General features: G+C 45.9%; 1 protein-coding gene and 1 long non-coding RNA gene across 2 annotated transcripts; both read right to left on the bottom strand.

Annotated features, from left to right (window-relative positions):
• Positions 1–349: 349 nt before the first annotated feature.
• On the bottom strand, positions 350–1,009 carry LOC110213015 (large ribosomal subunit protein eL6-like). The gene is given in 2 exon segments (XM_078154633.1): positions 350–579; positions 581–1,009. Coding segments are annotated over 2 exon segments (531 nt in total). The 5' UTR covers positions 887–1,009; the 3' UTR covers positions 350–354.
• Positions 1,010–8,506: 7,497 nt separating this feature from the next.
• On the bottom strand, positions 8,507–15,398 carry LOC110213151 (uncharacterized). The gene is made up of 3 exons (XR_002325908.2): positions 15,160–15,398; positions 10,499–12,215; positions 8,507–8,888 (listed from the first exon to the last, which is right to left on the bottom strand). It is a non-coding gene; the product is annotated as an uncharacterized LOC110213151 (long non-coding RNA).
• Between the last annotated feature and the right edge of the window lie 7,226 nt (positions 15,399–22,624).

Here is a 22,624-nt window from a genome sequence, read left to right as displayed (position 1 = left end):
ACCTCCCGCCATTTTGGATTCAGCCCCTGGGACTCTGGGCTCGTGGACCTTTGGCTTACCTTGTCTGGGCCCAGGCCTTCTCCGTGGCAGTCATTAAGTCTCAACCACATGGATACCAATGCACTGCTGCCTCTTCCTCCTCTTTCCACTAGAGTGTAAACTTCTTAAGGCCAGGGACTGTCTCATGTGCCTGTATTTCCATCCCATCACTTGGCACAGTACTTGGCACTTAATGAATGCCCTTTTTGTCAAGGATTTTACTTTTTAGTGAGAGGACACAATATGAAGTATATTATGATTATTATTATTTTTTAGTTATTTCAAATATTTTAATGAGAGTTTTGTGCAAGGCATTTAAAACAGTTTGTGAGAATAAACTCCATTGGAGAGAGAGAATACAGAGCGCAGGTAGCCACGGAGCTGAGGAATTTTCTTGATTTGGGGCAGGATCTGAGAGTCCACTGTTTTCTGATCAGCCTTGTGCTGCTCCGTAATCTCGTATTTCTCTTTTTCTGTGTCAAAAATCTCTCCTTCCTGGTGTCTAGGTTTACGAAGCCTCTTCTTCTTGAAGTAAGCATCCGGTAAGATGATTTGGCATTTTTACACCTGAAAGGTTAACCCTAGTGGAGGTGGCAATGACAAATTTCTGATGGGTCCTTCTCAGAGGAACACGGTTGATGGTCAGAGGTCCAGTCACCAGTAGCAAGCCACTAGCCAACTGCTTCAGGAAAACCACTCGCTTGCCCCTGTGGTGGCCAGTGAGCATGATCAGAACTGTGCCCAGGGTGATGCTAGATCGAAGTCTCCTTACGTGCTGGCTGATGGGCTTTTTGCCATGACTTAGCAGCTTTCTAGGCACATCCTCAGTAGGGTAATACCTCAGCATCTTGCGAATCTTTACCACACGAGTTCCTCCATTCTTATCACCACCAGCTGGCTTTGAGATAGTAGCAGGCACCTTCTCTTTCTTTTTCCTTTCAATCTGGGTTTTTGGTGCAGCGTATTTCTACTTGTACATGGCTGTCCTGGGATACATTGCAGACCTAGAGTATCGACCGATCCCTTGGGCCAGGACTGGGTTCTGACTGCAGTGCTTTTGGGGCTTTTTCACCCCTTTTCAGCCACATCTTCCTTCTTGTTTTTCTCCTTCTTTTCCTTTCAGACCTTCTTTTCCTTTGGTTCCTTTGGGGGCTTTTTGTCCACCATCTTGAGAGAAGGGAAAGAGCTGAAGTATATTATAAGTATAATACAAGGTAGGAGAGTGATGATGGTGAAGGAGAGCCTCCAACAAAGGACTCTAAGGAAATCAGTGGCCAGAGGGAGATCTTTCAGTTTGGAGAATCCAGGGGGGCTTCACAGATGAGGTAGCATCTGGGAGAGGCCCAAAGAAAGAGAAAGATTCTCAAAGGCACAGATAAGAAGGGAAGAGCACCCAGAGTGGTTGGTTTTTCTGAGTGCAGAGATGGGAGGCGGTGCCTGGAGTTTGGGGCACAACACTAGTCCAAGTTAATTTGGCAACATGGGAAAGATGACTTGGAGAAAAGAAAGGCTGGCTTTAGTATCCTTTGTGGCCTTGAGAAGGTCAGTTTATTTCTTTGGGCACCCATTTCCTCAGTCCTTACTTCCCTCTTCCATCCTATAATTTTATCAAATGAATCGGGATAATCAATCAATCAATCAGATACTCTTCATAGGAATATGCTTTTGCCTTTATATGTATCTCCAATACTCAGCACAGTGCCTGGAACATAGAAAGGGCTTAATGCTTGTTGACTGACCGATCAGCCCTCTACTACATCTATAAAATGAGAGCATTGGCTCAGATGGCTTCAAAGATCTTTTCCAGTTCTCAGGGTCCTATCATCCTCCAAAAATGAAGGAGCTGGGCCAGGTGGCCAGCTGTGATTCCGCTATGCCCCAAAGAACCCAAAAACCAAAGTGGAAGAAATTACATGCCAAGAGTGAGGGATGTGGAAGACAACCTGAACGTTGGACTGGTATTTGAAAAACATTAAAGACCCAGAGGCACATAGACAGGATTGTCTATGGATGCTTTATGGGAAAGCACACACAAGAACCACATGGGATGAGAAGGCTGGACGGATGGTGATCTGCTTCAGTGGAGGGAATCCCCACACAGGTGAGATCGAAGATCTAATGAAGCATTGAAATGTCCTTCATCTGGCACTCCTGTATAAGTACATCTTCTGACAGCTTAAGAGCTTCAGTGAGAAAGACAAAGTATCCTAGAATAGCAATACTTTTTGAAAACCACTATTAATCGAATGTCCCCTCCATCTAGAACCTGATCCACAATAAAAAAGAACTGATAGTTCCTCCTTATCCATGTTTCCCTAAGAGAGGCCTGCTCTGGGACCCTCAGACTCAGAGCTGGGCTCCCTATACAGACCATCTGTGGGTATGGGCTGTTAAAGACATGGATGGAGGCACATGAAAACCAGTCTGTGTGTAGGTCACCAGGAGTAAATCATCCTGTAGGAGGATCCATTGAAAGACCTATCATGGTTAGCCTGGGGAGGAGAAAAGGCAAGAATGAAGCAGGGGAGATGGTGGAGATTGGCCTAGCCGCTCTCTTCCCTGTCCCACAGTCACATGGGCGAGGAGGATAAAATCGGGGGCCGGTGGCCTGGTAAGCCCACCATGACACAACACAAGCAGTGTGTAGAGTGATGAGGAGGAAGGACATAGAACTATTTTTTCTATCACAAAGAGAGAAGAGGAGGGGACATGAGAAAAACAAGCAAACTCTTGAAGGGTGAAAGGACAGATGGAGAAAATTCTGCAAAACTCAGGTCTTGCAAGGTCCCAGGAGGCAGCAAGTATTTGAGAAAGGGAAGCCCTTGGCTATCCTCCCAGAACATTTATTTCCACATGTGAACATACACACACACAGATGGACAGAGATCTACAGACACATCACACAGTCCTTTGAAGGCTCCTCATTTGTATACCTACATGCATTCAAATGCAGAGACAAGGGCTCAGCTGCACAGAAAGACCATATGCTGAGGTCATAGGAAGGAAGAGACAGAACAGGACCTTCTAGCAAGGTTCTTGTTGGGCGGGCATCCCCGACCCATATAGGACTGTTCATCCTGCTCACTGAAGGGAAGCGCAGAAATGGGGCCCTTTTCTAAGAACTCACATTTCCCTTTCACTTTGAGGTTTACAAAGCACTTTCTCCTTTAGGGCAACACCAATATTCTACCGGTCTTTGTACTCCTAATACTTGGCACTGGTGCTGGTCCTTTACACCACCTAGCTGGCACTGAATAATGTTTTTAAAGTGGAATTAAATGGAATGATCCATTGAGAGAGGTTATGCATGTATTAGTAGCTCCTTTCTATGGATGGGAAAACTGATGTTTGTAGAGTTTAAATGACTTTGCTTACGCAGCTAGTTAAGTGTCCAAATTGGGTCAGACTCAAATTTCTAAACTCCTGATCCAAGGCTTATTCCATTAGACTGCGCTGTGTCTCTCAGAGCATAGGCTGCTAGAAATACAGAAGAGTGGGATAGGTAGTGTTGTAAGTGTTGATATAAAACGAACATATTACAGTGGGGTGGGCATTCAGGTTTCATCTGCGTTTCGCTCAAATTGACTACTTTATGTAGTTAAATAGGTATTTCACAGAGATTGTGCCAAATCCCTTCCCAAAGAAGCCCCTGTAGTGTGTTACCAAAGATGACTTTCATGCTAGAAGGGGTGTGGAGGCAGGCTGGTCATGCAAGCAATGGCAGATAGACCCCCAGGGGCTGAACTTTCACCCTGGGCTAGTAAAAGATCCATAGCCAAGACTACTTCCTTTTTAGTGAGCTTCTCCTGCAAAATTTAGAGAAGGAACATGTGCATTAGAAGGGAACTGGCTGCTTTGCAAATGGCACCACTGGAAGGAGAATCCACGTGGCGGAGATCACAGACCCAGGCAATTAATGAAGCATTAATATGTTGCAAGCCTTCTTAGAAAGAGGGAAACACGTTTAAGGAAGAGAGATGCCAATACGCTAGTAATGGATGGAGGATGAGGCAGAGGGCATGACTCTTAGGTGTCTCCAAAGCCCCCCAGCTAAGCACCATCACACTCACCAGATCACAGTGTCCAGTGCAAAGAAGGGGCCGGATAAATGCTTGTCAATTGGTTGATTGATTGGCTGAGCAATTGACTGATGGGTTCCCTGAGTAGATTGCTTGTGCTAAAATTGTTTACATTTTCTAAAGTAGCTCCCCAAATTCTAGCCCCATCCAAGTCCAACCTTGAAATTCAGTCCTCACGTATGTAGTTGTGAAAATTTGCCTGGTTTTCCGTGGAAGTAAACGAATGACTTTGAATCCATTGCACAGCTTCCTCGATTCTATTTTGCATGGCTGGTTTGGAGAAGGGGATTTCCAACTGTAAAGAGACCTCAGGAAGCATCTAGTCCAACCCCTTTGTCCTGGAGAGGAGAGCCTGGGCCTCCTCTGGATCCCACGGGATGCTGCAGATCCGCATTCTCTGATTCCAAATCCATGGTCCCTCCCACAGGCTGCTTCTCAGGGTGCTGTGCCTTTGGCTACTTCAAAAATCCATCATTTCGTAATCTCTCCACCTGCCTTATTAGATGGATTCACAAGTAGCAAAGTCAAATCCACCTTGTGGCCATCTCAACGGTGCAAGCTCAGCTCTGCTGCTACCTGGATCAATCCAGCTCTTGAAGCCCTTCTGGCTTGGTATGACTACCCACAGCTTTCGTGTGCTGGCAGAATTCTTGTGATCCCTTCACACGCTCTTCTTTCTAGACAAATTGATGAGCTTTGATGAACTTGGTTTTCTCTCTGTCCTCGATGCCTCCGCACAGACTGTCCTGTTCAACTATCAGGTGGGACTGTAGCCACTAGCCTAACTCCATGCACAGAAAGAATCAGCTAGTAGGAAATCCTGTGTTCACCTCGGCTGTTGTGTACTCCAACCAACAACCAGGGGAGACCTGGCGAGATGCCCGGCTCCCCACAGATCCTAGAAAACCCCTGTTTCTCTATGGGTGGCAGCATTGGTACCCCTTGTCTGAAAATTTATCCAATCAGGAGACCTTTAGGCCCCCGAGGTGGGGACCATCCGATTCCCACCTCCTCCAATGGACCATCTGATCCTTGAAATGTAAACGCTGCATCATGGAGTCAGCTACAGAAGGGAAAAGATAAGCCTATCTACTATATACAGCATATTTACCAAAATAGCCATTACCAGAACAAAAAAAAACCCCAAAACAGCAAAAGAGAATCAAATCAAACGTGTATTTGGACAACTTCTCTACAATCAGTGCACAGCTTTGCCTAGACATGGGCAGTCCTTAACCAGTAACATTCTGTCATAACCATTAACTCTTTAAAGCCTGAGGGGCTATATAATCATCCATGTGGTTCCCTCTTCATCTTTGTGGAATTTATCTTATATGAAAAATTATGAGTTCAGACATAATTGCTCTGAGCCTCGAGGTAGGAAAATTCTTAACATTTACGCAAAAGCTGTACTGTCTTGTTAACTCTGTGGTTGAGGCAAAATCAGTTTACTGGAAATGTTTGTGTGACAAAACAGGAGACCCAGGCACGAGGCAAGCAAACTGGAGAAAAAGCCACCTTTCCTTGGGACTTCCCTCAGCCCAGATCTTCTGCTCCAAGATGCTTATTTTGCTGCTCTCCTTCCTCCATAGTGCCCACCTTGGTGACAGCTCTGTCCTGCCTTTGATACTTGGAGGTATGCACAATCCCTGGTTCCAATCTCTGCTTCCAGACCCCAGACTCCTTAAGGTCTCTCACAATAGTTTTGATTATTTCCAGGAGGTTGGTTTCAGTGATTCCTAAGGTCCCACTAAAGTCTCTCCCAGTTTCAAACCTATGATCCAATGTCCACAGCTCCAGGATGCAGGTGCCAGGTGGGAAGAAAACCCAGCCAGGTATATTTAGTGAAACCTACACCTACCGTCCACCCACAGCCCCCAGAGCTAGCTGATCAGTGAGGAGAGATTGTTACTACGTGGAGTGCCTGCAGACAGGCTGAAACTTCCTGAGGGACTGCAGCTGAAGCATATTCTAAGTACTGCCCGCCACCTTTGGAAACTGATGAGTGAGTAACTGAGAAAACCCCATTGCTTGTGATAGAATTCTGGCTTCCTTTCCCAGCATGAGTGAGAAAAGCTACTGCAGAGTAGAGTGTCGTGTGAACATGAGTGTTGCAGCCCAGACTGGAGCACACAGACCACTGCATTCCCCATTGGTGTCCGAGCTTGCTCCCCAACTAACCCGTTAACAAGTTTGTGTCTGTCTTTCTTGGTCAGTATAAAGGAAGTGTGCCCTGTATTGCGTTCCTGGGAGATGTCCTCCCTTGGTAGGAGGTGGGGGAGGCTACTGGGAAAGGATCTTGCTCATCTGTGTCTGTTTTTGGACAATAGGAGGTAATGAAAGAACTGGGTCTAAGCTTAGATTGCTAAGAAAACCACCTGCTAATGAGAACTGGCCAGACTAAGATTTTATGCATTATCTCTATTAAGGGGTGATGCTCAGGGAAGAAAAGAATGCCCTCCCCTTGGGGACACTATGGGAGTAGGGAGGATAAAAAGCTGGGCTTGGAATCAGGAAGACCTGAGTTTGAATTTCACTTTAGATAGTGACCGTGGGCAAGTCATGTAACCTCTCTGGGCCTATAAGTTGGACTTGAAGACCTCTCAGCTCACCTAAGCTGATGATCCCATGACCTGCATAGTTAGGAAGTCGATGGGTGATTCTATGGGACTGGCACAGGAAGTGAAATAAAAAACATCTGAACTTTTTACAGCACTTTAGATATATTTGAGTCTCACAAATAACCTACAGGTCTTATTATTGACACTTTACAGATGGAAAAACTGAGGCTAAGGGAGTTCAAGGGACTTGCTCCTGGTCAAACAAGTGTCCAAGAAGGGATTCAAAGCCCGATCTCCCCTGCCTCTCACTCCAATGTTCAGTCCTCTCCATTGCTCTAAAACATCAAGGATTAGGAGCTGGATGTCAGGGACGAGGACCCACTTGTTTGAACCAGAGACATTCCCCCAGATGCAGAGTAAATGTTTTCTAGCCCCTCGTCTCTATCCTGTGCATGGCTTTTTTTTTTTCCCAATGCATTCCTTGTAAGCAACAGATTGTGGGGTTTGTTTTCTTACCCAATCATCACTTTTTTGTTGTTTATTGTATTGTTCAATCTATTTACATTTAAGTTGTGAGTTAGATTTATATTCTCTATTTGTCTTTAATTTTGTGTCTACCCCAAACTACGATTTCCCCCCCCTTTCTCTATAACAACAGCAGTAGTCTCTTCAGTTGTTTTAGCTTAATCTATTTTAAGGCCCCCCTGTTCCTATCTGCTCCCCTTAACCTCCCCTCTCATTTGTTGCTCTTTTCTTTAGTTTTGGCATTTTCCTGATCAGTTATTTGCCTTTATTTAATTCTTCTCCTCTCAGTTAAGTAGTTGAGTAGAATCTATGTGTTCTACCAAGTGGCTGCTCCTGTTCCTCCAGTACTGGTTTCTGGCCCTGGGGCAGCTGCTCTGATACTCCCCTGAATCTCATGGGCCATAGCAGAAGGCTTTAGCTTTGCTGGAGCAGTGGGACCTCACTGTCACACAGGTTCACATTCTTCCCAAGCATTGGGGGTGGGTGGGGCTACCTTTCCATAGGCCACCTGAGGGTCAATGAATGGGTCCTGCTGGAGGGGTGTGTGTGTGTGTGTGTGTGTGTGTGTGTGTGTGTGTGTGTGTGTGCGTGCCCGTGACAGTGCTTGGATGTCCCTGGGCTAAATTCAGGGGTCTTCAGAGGGGCCATGGAATTGCATCCTGCTTTCCCTAGTTGCCTCCTCCCTTAGCCGATTCCTGAAATTCTTTCTTAATCCTAGTTCCTGAAGTCCTCCCTCACCTTGCCTCTGTGAGCCCATACTCCATCTATCCTTGTATTCTCCTGCTGGTTGACTCACCTGGGCCCCTTTCTCTGCTTCCCTACCGCTATGTTGCCCAAGATAAGGCCCACACCCAGATCTAAGAAAGCCCGCCTTGGGTGGACCCCACTGGAAGAGAGGGTTTGCCTCTTGGGAGCTGGGATGGGATGGGAGCAACTGCATTGTCAGCAAGGCAAAATTATAAAGTAAGGCAGCTCATGTCATGATATGCAGAGTTACTACATTCCAGGGCATGTGGTTCAGTCCTTTCAGTTTTGTCTGACTCTCTGTGATCCTATTTGGGGTTTTCTTGCCAAAGATTTCTTGGAGTGGTTTGCCATTTCCTTCTCCAGCACATTTGACAGATGAGGAAACTGAGGCAAATAGGGTTAATTGAATTGCCCAGGGTCACACAGCTACTAAGTGTCTGAGGCCAGATTTGAACTTGTAAATATGAGTCTTCCTGACTTCCAGCTGGGCACTCTATCCAATGCTCTAATTAGCTGTAATTTCAGTACAAATGATGAGGGAAATAGGAAGATGAATATGTCAACAAGTATTTATTAAGTCTCTACTATGTGCCAGGGACTGTGCTGAGCACCGAGGATATAAATACAATGAATGAACAATCCCGGTGAGCCAGGAGCTTCCACGGGGTCGGGAAGATAATTAGTACATGTGGAATATGAAGAGTAAACACTAACTAGTGAAATACAGGGCTGTTAGGGACAGGTGGGGGCGGGGCTAGCAGTTTTAGGCAGGGTCGGGAGAGACTTCAGGTAGAAGGTGGGGCTTGGGCGGCGAGGCACCTGTGATGTGGCAGTGAGGAGGAACACCTACCAGTCATGGGTACGGAGAGCACCAAGGCGGAGAGATCGGACATGGTCGTCATGTGGGAGGAATGGCCAGGAGGCCAGTCTGGCTTGTCTGCAGAGTACAGAAAAGGGAGAAATTCCCAGTGAGGCTGGAAAGGCAGGCTTGGTCCAGATCGGGTAGGACTTTAAAGGCTCAATAGGGGAGATGATTGCTAATCCTAGAGGTGATGGGGAGCATCTGGAGGTCATTGAATCCCTACTCAGTCATGATGTGGTCAGAGCCGTGGTAAGGAAAATCACTTTGGCCAGAGTGAAGAGGTCACAAGAGGACGCATCGGGGTGGGGAGATCCTTGAGATGGGGAAGTAATGGGGCAAGGAGATAAGTTAAACGGTTTGCTGTGTGAGTGCAGGGAAGGGATGAAACCTTGAGAGGCAGTGGAGATAGAAACAGAAAGGCTGGATGGCTCATCGGATCTATGGGGTGAGGGAATGAAGACTCCAGAATGGTGCCAAGCTTCTGAACCTGGCAGAGAAACAGGAATGTTTCAAAGACGGGTAGTGTTTTTTTTGGGAGGGGGGAGGTGAGTTCTCTTGTTCCCCAAAACGAACGTATTCGTTTTGTTTCAAATTTCGTGTGATTACAACATTAAACCTTCTACACTAAATTCTGGTGACTGAGTGTGTCCCAACCAGCCCACGCGGCTGCGGTCTAGAGCTGGCCCTACATACTAGGCCATGCTTTGCTTTCACTGGGTCTCTGTCCATGCATCTGGGCTCCCTCACCTTGTACCTGCTGCAACAAAGGCTCTTGCCACCCCGCCCCCATCTTCTCCTCCCACCACTCAACACACACTCTTCTGTCTCCCCCGAATAAAACTCTTTTCTCTGGTTTACTCCTCAATATGTACTGTCACCCCAGATTAGAATGTAAGCTCCTTGAGGGCAGAGTCTACCTCCATTTTTAAAAAAAAACCTGTGTGCCTAGTGCCAGAAATTCATTTTCATTCATTTATTCATGTCTACTTGGTCTGCCTCATTGGTTGATCAAATATCCAAAGTTAAACATAATCAGGGGAATTACCTGTAGAGACTTGTGAGCATAGAATGTAATGAACAAAGTCTATCTGATATCTTGAATTCAGTCAGAGATCACATGGGATCATTTGCCTTTGCTTATATAATTGTGACACACCAGGGTAGCAGAGTAAGGGATGGCAGGGTGTGTGTGTGTGTGTGTGTGTGTGTGTGTGTGTGTGTGTGTGTGTGTGTGTGTGTGTGAGAGAGAGAGAGAGAGAGAGAGAGAGAGAGAGAGAGAGAGGCAGAGAGAGAGAGACAGAGAGAGAGGGAGAGAGAGAGACAGACAGAGAGAGAGAAAGAGAGAGAGAGAAAGAGAGAGAGAGAGAGAGAGAGAGAGAGAGAGAGAGAGAGAGAGGAGAGAGAAGAGAGAGAGAGAGATGGGCAGACAGACAAAGAGAGAGAGAATGAGAGAGTGAGGAAGACTGAGAGAAAGAAAGACAGAGATGGAGACAAAGTTGAAAGGAATCTAAGGGTTTCTCTAGGCCAAATCCCTTATTTTCTAGGTGATGAAGCTGAAGCCCAGAGGTTAGGTGACTTGGATAAGGTCACTAAGACAGTAAGTGGCAGACCTGGGATTCAGAACCAGGTCCTGTGACTCCACACCCAAAGGTTTTTTCTAAGTCTTGTCAGTTCCACCTCCTCACCCTCTCTTGCATCTCTCCCTTTCTCTGCACTTGTATCCTGCCCTTTCTGGCGCAGGCCTTCCTCCCCTCTCACATGGACCATTGCCACAGCCTCCTCCTGGTCAGCCTTCCTGTATCCAGTCTCTCCCCTCATTCGTTTCTGGCAAAGTGTTCTAAGGGTCAGACAAAGGGTGCCACGTTCTGGGTGGCTCAAACCACCACCTCAGTCATCCCCTCCACTCAGAGCCAAATGGAGACAGCCTGACCCCTGGTACTTCAAGAATGGCAGTGCTTCCCAGTGCCCGGCCTTCCTCCAGACCAGCTCCTGCTGTCATCATCTTGTGATGCCACTACCCTTGCAGGTGCCACAGCCCCACCTCCTCAGCAGCTAGGGATTCTGGAGACTTAGTGCCCACATCCTTGGCCCTGCCGGAAGTCTCAGCATCAGAGGTGGACATGGTTTTGATCTCTGGGAATGCCACTGAAGGTGGTACCTCTGGGCCTTGCCATTGGCCCTGCAGCTGCAACCTCGCCCCCGTTAAAGGGTGAGCCCTTTGAGGGCAGAACTACCGGCTTCTGTTTGTGTCCCCTGGGCGTAGCATAGGCGATGGTACATAATTAGTGCTTCATTAATAAAGGCTTATAAACATTTCTTCCATCCTTGCCACGCTGCCAAATGGATACTCATATAGGGCAGCTGATGTCCTGTCGTGTTTCTTCTTGAGAAGCTTCAGTGTTTCCGTTGCCTTTAAGATCGATTATGAAACCTGTTTGGCATTCAGTGCCTTTGACTCTCTGTCTCTGGGCTGGTTATGAGAGCTCCCCATACGCTGTGACACGCTCTCTCTGCCACTGCCTTTCCAGAGGCTACCCCCAGGCCTGGATGGTTGTCTTCCTCACCACCAACCCTTGGATCTCTTCCATCCCTTCAAGCTTCAGCTCAGGGGCCACCTTCTTCAGCAGACCTTTCTTGATTCCCCACTAATAAAGGTTCATTTAAGAGCAATCAATTAACCAGCACCACACATATTTTTGATCACGGATTTTTTTCTGGCTATTGATTTCTTTATATTCTGTGCCACCTTAGCTGTGAACGTTGTCTCTCTCCCCAGTAGAACATAAGCTCCTTGAGAGCAGCAACCATTTTGGTTTTGTCTTTGTATTCCTGGGAGCTGGCACATTGCTTGACACACAGTTGGTGCCTAATAAGTGCTTGTTGGTTGAATTACTTTAACCCACCACAGATGGCAGATCTCTTTCTGCACACCAACAGAGTCACACTTCCAGGTTTTGTGGCTTCATTGAGAGGCCTCTGCTCTCTCACTAACTCTGATTACAAACTTCTGACGACCTCTTGGAGTGTCTTAAAATTCACCCCTCTGTGACCAGGTGATGAGCCTCCTTTAGGTGAGTGATTCTTGGATAACAGATAGATGCACTGTCATGGGGCTGATACTTGAATCCTTTCCAGCTTAGCCATCATGGGTTCACAGGCTGCTGGCACAACCTTGGAGGGCATATGCAGGGTGCGTGCCCTCAGTCTTCTAGAGAGAAGGTCACAAAAAGAAGGGCTGCTATCATTCTGTTAAGTCTGGAGGGTGGTCTGGGCCTCCAGGATCAGTTGCTTCTCGTAGTTTGCAGACCCCATTCAAAGGCTTCTTGTGGCCTCTAGTAAAGTAGAATCTGTCTCCCAGGGATTACCGCCATCTTGACCTTCTCACAACTTCGTCAGCTGGAGCTGGCTCGGATGAACAGGCATATGGAAAGGAAAAATGAAAACATTTTTATACCCAAGGAATTCTTCAATGAGCCCTGGCTAGGTGGTCCTGTAATGGACTGGAAACTTTAGCAGGCTCATTTAGAAAGGGTTCTCAAGAATCATTAGACTGGCAAAGCTTCCTGAAGAGTCCCTCAGCTCTCTCACAGCTGCTTCATTGCCTGCTAATCATCTCTCCTCTTCCTCTCCCCCCAGTGCTCTCTGTACCACATTGGGGAGGTAACATTAGGCCCTGATTAAGGAGAATGAGCACACCCACTCTCCCAAACCATAAGAACCAAACAGAAATGGGTAGAGGAGAAAGGTGGAGGACTCTGATTTCTCTGTATAAGCCATTTAGACTGGGAAGGGACCTTGAAGGCATCTGATTGAACCCCTTCATTTTACAAGTGACAGCTACGAGGCCCACAGACTTACAGTGACTTCCCCAAGCTCCATGGGCAGTAGGTGCCAGAGCAAGGAAGAAGCCCTGTTCCTCTGGCTCCCTTCTCCCAGGACCTGTGGCCCCCCGTAGCTGTGTCTCTGTTGGATTTCTCTCCTGTCTTGGTCCCTTCTCCTTAGCAGAATATAAGAAGCTGCTGCTTCTGGGTTTGCAGTCCCATTTATTATCCTTTTAAACTCAATATCATCAGTTTAGAGACAATAAAGTGAGATTGGACTTGTCTACTTGGTGTCTGTCATGGCAGCAGCTCTTTCCAGGAAGGGATGGTGCTTTCTGCTTGTCTCTGTATCCTTAGCTCCTGACACAGAAGAAGTCCTTAGCGAAGGTAAGTTAAAGTGCACTGAGCTCTTTCCTGACATTCTCCTTCCAGGACCCGGCCTTCCAGCCTAGCTGGGTTAGTAATTATTTCCTGAATTCAGTGCTATCTCCTCAATCAATGCACTGAGGCACGCTGCCCCCAAGCATGGAAAGTAGTCTGCCTTAGAATCAGAGCTGGAAGGGACAGGAGAGGTCAGTCTAGGCCAAACCCTTCCCCTCAGCCCCCCACTTCCTTTATTCAGATGAGAAAAATGAGGCCCTGGGAGGTCATGTTGCCTGCCCAAGGTCACACAAGTGGTAACTAGCAGACCCCCAAATCAAACCCAGATCCTCTGACTCCCTATCCTTTGGGCAACACTGCCTCAGCTCTCTGCTGCCTATTCCATGGAGCCTTTCTGCTCTTCCCAGCTCCACAGAACCTGTTCCTTCCCATACTTTCCTAGAATGCTTTTTGGGGATCTCCTGTTGCCTCCATCTGGCTGTGGACATACCCTGTCCTCCTCTCTGAAAACCATTCTTTGCATTCTCAGTGCTGAGTACAGTGCCTGCATTTGGATCTAATTGGCTTCCTTGTAAGCCTATGTATTTGCTTCTGTGCATTTAAAAACATGATTCCAAGGAGGGTGCCAAAGGCTTCACCAGACTGACTGCCCAGCAGGCTAAGAGCTCCTGGGGTAGCTGGACCTAGGCTTAGCGAGAGCTGGGTTCAAATCCTGCCTCGGATAGACCAGCTGGAGGACCACAGGCAAGTCATGAGGTCCTCTGGGCCTCAGGCTGCTCCCTAAGATCATTTCCTAAGTAATGGGGATAGCCTGAGGCCTGAGTCAGGGAAAGGGGCTCCCACCTTGACAGGAACATAACTCTTGGATTTAGTGACCTGATTTCCACCGGGCATTCTCATTCGTTTGGGCCAAATGCTCCCTTATTGGCTCTAGGTTAATTTGGAAATAGCAATGGGTGGGTCAAGTGGTGGGCGGAGAAACAGAGGGGACACCTCAGTCTGTCCTGGTGGCACCAAGCACCAGCAGGAGAGCCCCAGTTAGTAGGCAGTACTCAGAGGGAGACTTTCCCCAGGGCTGGGAAGGAATTGCATAGGAAGAGAAGGTGAGGTTGGCCGGGGAGCAGCACCTATGGATCCATGAAATGAATAAGCCTAAAAATCAGGGACAGAGGACTCACTTTTGCTGACATTAAATAGTGTGTTATGAGTTGCAGAGTGTTCTGCAAACATTGTCTCATTTCAAACTCATAACAACCTTGGGAGGTAGGTGCTATAATTATCTCCATTATACAGATGAGGAAACTGAGGCTGAGAGGTTGTCATTAGCTCATGGCCAGAAAACTAATAAAGGAAAGGAAGGGGTATTTATTAAGTATCCACTACTTTCCAGTCACTATGCTAAGTGATTTATGAATATTATCTCATTTGAGCCTTACTGCAATAGATCCCCATTTTACAGGTGGGGAAACTGAGGTAGAGAGGCAAAATGACTTGCCCGGGGTCACACGGCTAGCTCATATATGGGCTCAAGGCTCAGCGTTTCTCTCTACTACAGGACCCAGTTGCCATAGTGTCTGGCGATAAATAGCTGTCATACTGAGGGTCTGAGGCCAGTCTCCCTGCCTCCTTGTCCGGTGCTCTGTCCATTAACCTTGGCTGCTTCCCTAATGAGAACTTCTGCATCTGAAGGGGAAAGTAATGAGGTTCCTGAGAATGTAATCTCCTTTGTGGCAGCGTGAGGCTCCTTCTCTCCGGGTGAGACCTAGAGTTTCATTTATTATCCTTTTAAACTTTGGGTTATTAGTTTAGAGAACATCAAGTGAGATTTGATTTCCTTCTTGGTGCTTGTTACAGCAGGGAGCTTCGAAGCTTCAGAAAGAAGAATCTATTTCTTCCTCTCTCCCTTTTATCTCTCTTTCTGGCTCACAATCAATTCCAGCAGCTTTAACAATAACCAATAAAAATGACAGTCTAGAAAGCATCAGCTGAGTGAATCCATCACCAGCCTGTGACTGGGAAAGGTTTCCTATGCAGGGCAGATAGGTTTCTTGCAGAAAGTCCATTTTATACAACTACCCATTTATATTTGGACTCCTGGCCATCCTATAATTTAAGATAATCCCAACAGTTTCCCTTTCACTTACCAACAAGGAGGACTTTTTCCAAATGAGCAGCAGGGCGGACATCGCCCATCAGATCCATTTCTGAAAACCGTCTGCTTGACACGGGAATTTTTTTTTTTTTAAGCAAAGCCAGTCTTCCTTGTCAGAAGGGAACAGGGGAGCTATATTTGGAGGGTTGACTCTGGTGAAAATGAGATGAGGAAAGTGGCCCTTGTGAAAGAGTAGAAGGAAGAAGATTCTGTCTATGAGAGTCACCATGAACCACAATTTATTATCGACTCTCTTCCCCCTTTAGCAGGAAACCACACCTACTTCTCTCTTCTATCAGAGCAGCCTTTCTCGGCTCTGGAGCTGGCTCTGACTGGTCATTCTCCTTACCATCAAATGAATTTCAAATGTAAGCGTTCCCTTCCGAGGTACCTCAGCTGGTTTTCTACTTCTGCTCAGGCATTCCTGATACCCTTTGAAGGACTTCTGCTTGAGCTGTTGCATGTTTGTTATCAGTGAAGCTTTTATTGTCTTGAGAAGCAAGAAATAGCTAAGAAAATGTCCTCATTCCCCATCACCTCCTCTGCTCATTTACAGTTTGGCCTTTGTTGAAGGTCTGAAGCATTGTTTGTTTCTGCTCTGAGTCTCCAAATATTTATTAAGCCCTTTTTATTCCATTCAATTGAATTAAAGGGTGGAGGTACAAAGACAGATGGGACAGAGATCCTGCTCGCAGGAAACAGTCTATGGAAGGGAAAGGCCATCTGCCCAAATAACCAAAGGCGAGATCCAGGCCAAGGGCAATGAGAGAGAATTGAGGAGGGAGGGAGAGATGCTTGTGGGACCAGCTTTGGACCAGAAGTTGTTGGGGGACTTTAAGTTGTATCATGATTCCTGTCCTCGACCAACTTGTAATATGAAGCTGATAGAATGTGTAGCAAGTACAGTTCAGGCACTGGAGAGGCAGCCAGGTACAGAAGACAGTAAGCTGGCCTCAAAGTCAAAAAGACCTGGGTTCAAAGGCTGCCTGAGACGCTTACAAGCTGTTTGACCCTGGGCATGTCACTTCACCTGTTAGCTTCAGATGACCATCATTGATTGTTCTGCACACCGCATAGTTCTCTTCTACCAGAGAAGGTGGTGGTGAAGGTTTAGACCTGCCCTGGCAGAGGAAGTTCCACATGAGCTCCCTACGAGGATGATTCCCAGGTTCTATCCCTGCCCTTTTAGCATCTGGTCTGGGAAAGTAAGAGTCTCTTTCAGTTGGACATCGATCAACCATACACTGGAGCCTCCACCTAGATTGCAACTTGTCTATAACTTAGGAGATGTCTTGGAGATTTGTCTCAAGCCCATAGAAACTAATTAATGCTTATGGCTTCAGAGCTGATGAAGGTCAAGACAGGGATTTGAAAACAGGTCTCAGACTCCCAGGTCAGCTCTCTTGCCATTAGCCCACACTGCCTTTCATTTAGTTGGATATACTGATGAGAAAAACAATGAGGAATGAGGACTAGACTCAAAGTTTAAAAAAAAAGGGGGGAAATGAACAATGGTTCCTAGTGTTGGTTCTGTGATTAAATCTGAATCAATCTCTAGGCCTGAGGGTCCCCGTGTGTAAGAAGAAGGGGCAGAAGAGATGAGCTCGTAGGCTTCTTCTGGCCTCAGTGTTTATGATCTTGTGATCTCTGATCTCTGGTCTATGATTTGGGGAGCAAGGATCATAATATAAACTTTCCCACAGACTTGGTATGTGACCTCAGGCAAATCTACAGGGGAGAAAATTCAAGTCAACAAATGGAAAACACATTTTTAGATGTTGTCTGTCTTTTGTGGTAGACAAAATGCTATATTTCATGTGACTGCTTTATTACTCAATTTCTTCTGGCTCACCCTCCCTGCATTCCTTCCCGAGCAATGTCTTTGTCTTGGGACATAGCTGCCTAACAGGGGTCTTTGTTTACTTTCTGTTTCCAAGCATCTTATACAGTGTTCCTAAACTATGGGAACTCAATAAATGGTTGATGATGAAAACTTCATACTTTTTTAGAATTAGAATCACAGAACTTTAGAGCTGGGAGGAACCTTACATACCATATACAATAACCTCCCCAATTTGCTGATAAGGAAACTGAGGAATTGGTACTAACATGCATGTCTTTTGAAGCTCTTAACCCAGGACTCTTTGCTCTACATAGACCATGTTGCCTTTCAAAGTTAGCCTTCGATCCTATGCCTTGAAGGCTCTTGTATTTCTAATTCCTGCAGAGAGCATGGGTTGAATTTTACATCGTTAGGTATGATGGGCATCATTAGCATATAATGGTTGGGAGGCATTTGAATTCTTCCTTACCACAGAAGTTGACTAGTCTGCTTCTTTGGAGATCTTTAAAGAGTACCAGCTGTGTTTCTGGTCCATTCATTCTTTCTATAAACACTTACGAGGTGCTGCCTGTGTGCAGAGCATTTTCCTAGGTACTGGGGGAGATAAAAAGGTAGAAGGACACAGTTCTTGTACTCATGAAGCTTACAGTCTAGGGCTGGTTTAAGAAACAAATACAGATGGTCATAAAATGCAATGTTACATGGTTAGTGCTTAAAGAACTTCCTGAGAGATGTGTAAGGACTGAAGGGCAAAGCTGTTGGTGGGGACAAGCAACCTTTGTGGGGGAGGTGGCATTTGAGTTCCTTTCTAAAGCAATTAATTGGAGATGGGGTAGAGAGGAGCACATTCCAGGCCCAAGAACAGGTAGGCTGGAGAGTGCAGAAAGCAGAGAAGAAATGCAATAGAATGACACAGTCTTATAAGAGCAGGTCAGGAGTCAGACTGTCAGAATGAGCTAAGGCTGACATGAATCCAAAGGACATTGTTGAGAGGGAGTGCTTGTTAAAACTCTCTTGGGGCCATAAGAGAAATAAAAGAATGAACATGACTATGGTTTAGAATGGACAAATGAGGATGAGGAAGGAAGACTTACTTGATTTCTACTCTCTTGGTTGCAGTATGTACTTCCTTCAATTTTTTGTATGCATTCTTAAGGTGTAAATTTGTTTTTGCATTACCTGGGTACCCACATTTGGCTTCTTAGATATTTCTCTTTTCTTCCTTATCAAAATCGTTTCTGTTTGTGTCTTTGGAATGTCATTGGCAACATCTTAGAACTGGGATGTTACCTATCCTTTCTCTGAACCTTCTGAAATCTATTCTAAAATGTAGGGTATGACAATTCAGAAGCATCACGGGTGAAACATGCCTTCCATCTCCCGACACAGAGGCAATGGAGTTGAAATCCAGAATGAAACATAGCCAGTGCAGAAATCTGTTTTGTTTAACTCTCCATGTTTGTTAGGGAAACTAGGTGGCATATAGGATAGAGTGCTGGGCCTGGAGTCAGAAAGACCTGAGTTCAAATCTGGTCTCCAACACTTACAAGCTGTGGAACCCATGGCAAGTCATTTAACCCTGTTTGCCTCAGTTTCTTCATCTGTAAAATAAGCTGGAGAAGGAAATGGAAAATCACTCTAGTAACTTTATCAAGAAAACCCCAAATGGGTTCATGAAGAGTCAGCCACATCTGCAACAACTGAACAATAGCACAAATTTGTTACGATGGTTTTCTTTTTCTTCTTTTTTTTTAAACTGTTCAGTGAGGGAGAGGTTAGAGAGGGAGAGGAAATAAATGCTTGTTAATGACAAAAATAATGAAATTAGATTTAAAAAAGAAAATAAAATATAGAATGTGGGTCAGATCATGTCTGGCTTTCCCTTCCTCTCTCACACATTCTAAGATGCCGTAGTTATTTCCTCCTAATGTTCCCATCATTTCTGATTCTGTAACTTCCTCCTTCTTGGTGAGAATTAGGTCCAGGAGAACAGTTCCCTCTTGTTACTTCCTTTACTTCTCAAAGAGTTATTTTTTAAATTATTTTTTTATTAATTTATTTTGTCAACAATCACTTCCATATGCTTTTAAGTTGAAAATTTTTCTCCCCCTCTCCCTCCCTCCCCAAGACGGAGCACAATCTGATATAGGCTTTACATTTACATACCCATTAAAGATATTTTTACATTAGTGAAGTTGTAAGTAAAAATTAAAACCAATAGGAGGAACCATCAGAAAGATGTCAAAGAATTATTTTTTTAAAAAGGAATTTGTGTAAGTTTCTTTACCTTTGGCAGAGGGACAAGCAAATACCTGGGCAACGTAAAGTCTCCCATCATTTTTATATCATACCTGAATCCCAGTTTTACGATCTATTTTCATTCACGTTTCCTTTTTTGTACTGGCAGCCTGTAGTGACCCCTCTATGACTGCTGCCACTTTTTTCCTCCATTGATCAAATGCTCTGCACTAGCCTCTCTCCAGCCTCTTCTTCAATCTCCTCCTATGAAGATATTACAAAGTTTTGAAACTCCCTCCCTTGTTCCCTTTATCTATTCTGTTCCTTTTGAATGAGGCTAACACCCATCTGGTGTTAAAAGCTGTGGAGGGGCTGTCACCAGCACCACTGGAGGCAGTATTTATGATATCATGAAGCCACTGAATTCTTGAAGTTGAAGCAGACCTCCTCCATCGGCACTTTGTCCTGGTCACGAAGTCCTTTCCATCACCTCTCAATCATTTTATGATAGCAACATTGCCTCTTTGCATTCAGGTCTCCAGTTTATCCTGTTCATTACCCATTCCTTGTACATTTCTGCATGGGCATTGGAGACCTGTGAATTTTTTCCCCCCACCATCTTCTTGGATATTTTCTCCTATGTGTGCTCCTCTTCATGGCTATTCTTCCTGTTTTGTGCCTGCTCCTGTCTGGTGAACACCTTGGCAGATAACGGGCACCTTTTTCTCCCTCTCTCTCTTTCCCTCTTCACTTTAAAGCCCTCTAGATCAGATTTGCTGAACTCCAGGCTATTATATCATTTAGTGCACTCCACCTAATGTCATTAGTCACTTCCGAGAGAGTACTTTCTGTAGGAGGGGGGCAGAAGCCCAGCTTCTGGGACTTGAGAAGCAAGGAAGTGTGGACGCATCAGTTCTAGCCAACTTTAAAAAATGAAGTTCAATAATGAAGGAGATCTGTTAATATCTGGATGGGATGTATAGGGTCAAGAGAAGGCTTTTGGAGGAATAGGGAGACCATGACATGTTTGCAGGCAGAGGGGGAAGGAACCAGATAAATGAGAGAGATGACTTCCAGAACCAGGTCTTGAAGAAGGAAGAAGGGAATGGGTTCAAGGACATGGGAAGAGAGATCAGCTTCAGTAAGGAGATGCAATAACTCTTTTCCTATGAGCCTGGGGAGGAACACATTGTTAAGAAGGAATGGAGAATGAGGCCAGCCTCATTCTTCTCAGAGAAAGAAGAGGTTAGTTCAGACGTTCTAAGTGTGGGGGTGGGGCCAGAGTTATGAGGATCAGAGAGGAGAGGTTTGGAACAGCTGCTTGGAGGAATGAGTGGGAATCAATAAAATGGTGGAGAAGGATTGTGGAGCAGCAGCAAAAGTCCTTTGGAGGTCAAGTGACAAATTCACTGTGGGTATAGTCAGCTAGATTTTGCAATTTTCCCAAATGATACTGAGCAACCCTGAAACAGGAATAGAGAAAGCCAAGGATGGGGGTTGCCCAGAGAATATTTGTAGGTGGTTGTAGCCAAGACATTCCTTAATGCACAGGTCTGGAGAGAGTCCCAGGGATAGAAGGAACCCAAAATGTCATTTAGCTCAGTCCAAATAACAGAAACATGAGTCCCCACATCTGTAAGGAAGGAAGGAACCTACTCAGAAACTGAACCCAAGGGTCATATAACTACTAAGTGTTTGAGGCTGGATTTGAACTCATCTTTCTCATTCCAGTCCCTGAAGTCTATCCTGCACCACCTAGCTGCCTCAGTAAGTGGTCATCTAGTCTCTGCCTGAAAATCTTCAGGGTTCAGGAATGCTCTGCTTCCTGGACTGCCCATCTCCCCTCGTGAAACTCTAGTTAGGATCTTTTAAAATATTGAGTCAAAACCTGCCTCTCTGTACTGTCTCTGTCTTTTGGGGCCCAATAGAAGGATTCCATGCCCCCTGGTATGAGAGATCTTCAGATGTTTGATGCCAGGACAGCATGACTTGGATACCCTCATCATCTTGATCATGTCTTCTGACCATGTTGTAGATTCTCAATGTCCTTCTCAAAATGAAGTGTCCAGAAGTGGACATAATACTCCAGGAGTCTAACCAGGGCAGTGTATAATGGCATCTCCCTTGCTCTGGATTCTATACATAGATTAATGCAACCCAACTGTACGTTGACTTTTCTGAGTGCTAGGCCACATTGTTGACTCATCTTGACCAAAACCCATCAAAGAAAGCAACTGTTGCACTAACAACTTTATCCTATACTTTTGCATCCTATGCAAACATAGAGAAACATACAGGATATTTCATTTATTCATTAACATTTTACCCTGACCATGGTCTAGGTCCTCCTCTGAGCCTCAAGTTCAAAGGGAAGATGACCCAGTGCTCTAAGGCACAGTTAGTGAAGTCAAGCATTGACGAGTCCTGCCAAGCTGGGAAGGGTTCAGGTGTGGCCCCAGGGATCCATCACTGTGTATGTCTGTCCTTGAAGGAGCACCTCAGCTAAATTTGCTGGGGCTCTTCACCGAGAAGCTAGCCTCTGGGTATTGAATTGTTTGGTTATACCAATTTCTGAAGATCAGCTAGTAACTTGCTATGATCTGTGAACATAATGGAATCTTAAATGAAGACTTTCCTCTGGGCTCTAGGCTTTTCTTGCTCAGTCGTGTCCAGGTCTTCATGACCCCATCTGGGGTTTTCTTGGCAAAGATACTGGAGTGTTTGCCAATTCCCTCTCCAGCTCACTTTACAGATGAGGGACTGAGGCCAACGTGGTTAAACGACTTGCCCAGGTCCATGCAGACGGCAAGTGTCTGAGGCCAGATTTGAACTTGGGACCGTTCTCTCCACCCAGCCACCTAGCTGCCCCTTAGTCTGCTCGTCTGTAAAGTGAGAGGTGGGGGTAGGGTGTGGACTCCACCAATTTTAGGGTCCTTTCTAGCTCACAACTTAGGAGCCTATATTTTGAAGGTAACTTCTATGTTGCTTCCTCTAATGGAAAGTAAGCTTGTTGAGGGAAGGAGCTGTTTCATCTCTGTGCCTGTAAGAAGGTCAATAGTAAAAAAGCATTAACACCGAGTGGCAGAGAGGAGGCAGCATGTGGGAGCGTGGGGGAGAGCTCTGAGCAGTCCAGGGGGGCTGTGAGATGTCTGTCCCGAGCCCCCCAGCCCCTGACCGAAGGGTAGAGGAGGCAGGTGCTTAATCAACGCTAAGTGAAGGTAGAGGGCGGCTGACCCCTCTTAAAGCCCGGGTCTCCTGCCCGGGGCTTTGGAGCCTAGTATGGCTTGAAACGCCCTGCCCTCGGACCCTGGCGGGGGGAGCCCCGCCTCTGGCAGCCGCGTATCCCACTAGGATGGAGAGGGGGGGTCTTATTTAG

This window comes from Phascolarctos cinereus, unplaced genomic scaffold (genome assembly GCF_003287225.1).
Source record: "Phascolarctos cinereus isolate Bilbo 61053 unplaced genomic scaffold, phaCin_HiC Scaffold_1;HRSCAF=81, whole genome shotgun sequence".
Classification (NCBI taxonomy): Eukaryota; Metazoa; Chordata; class Mammalia; order Diprotodontia; family Phascolarctidae; genus Phascolarctos; species Phascolarctos cinereus.
This window is presented reverse-complemented; position numbering and strand designations above follow the sequence as displayed.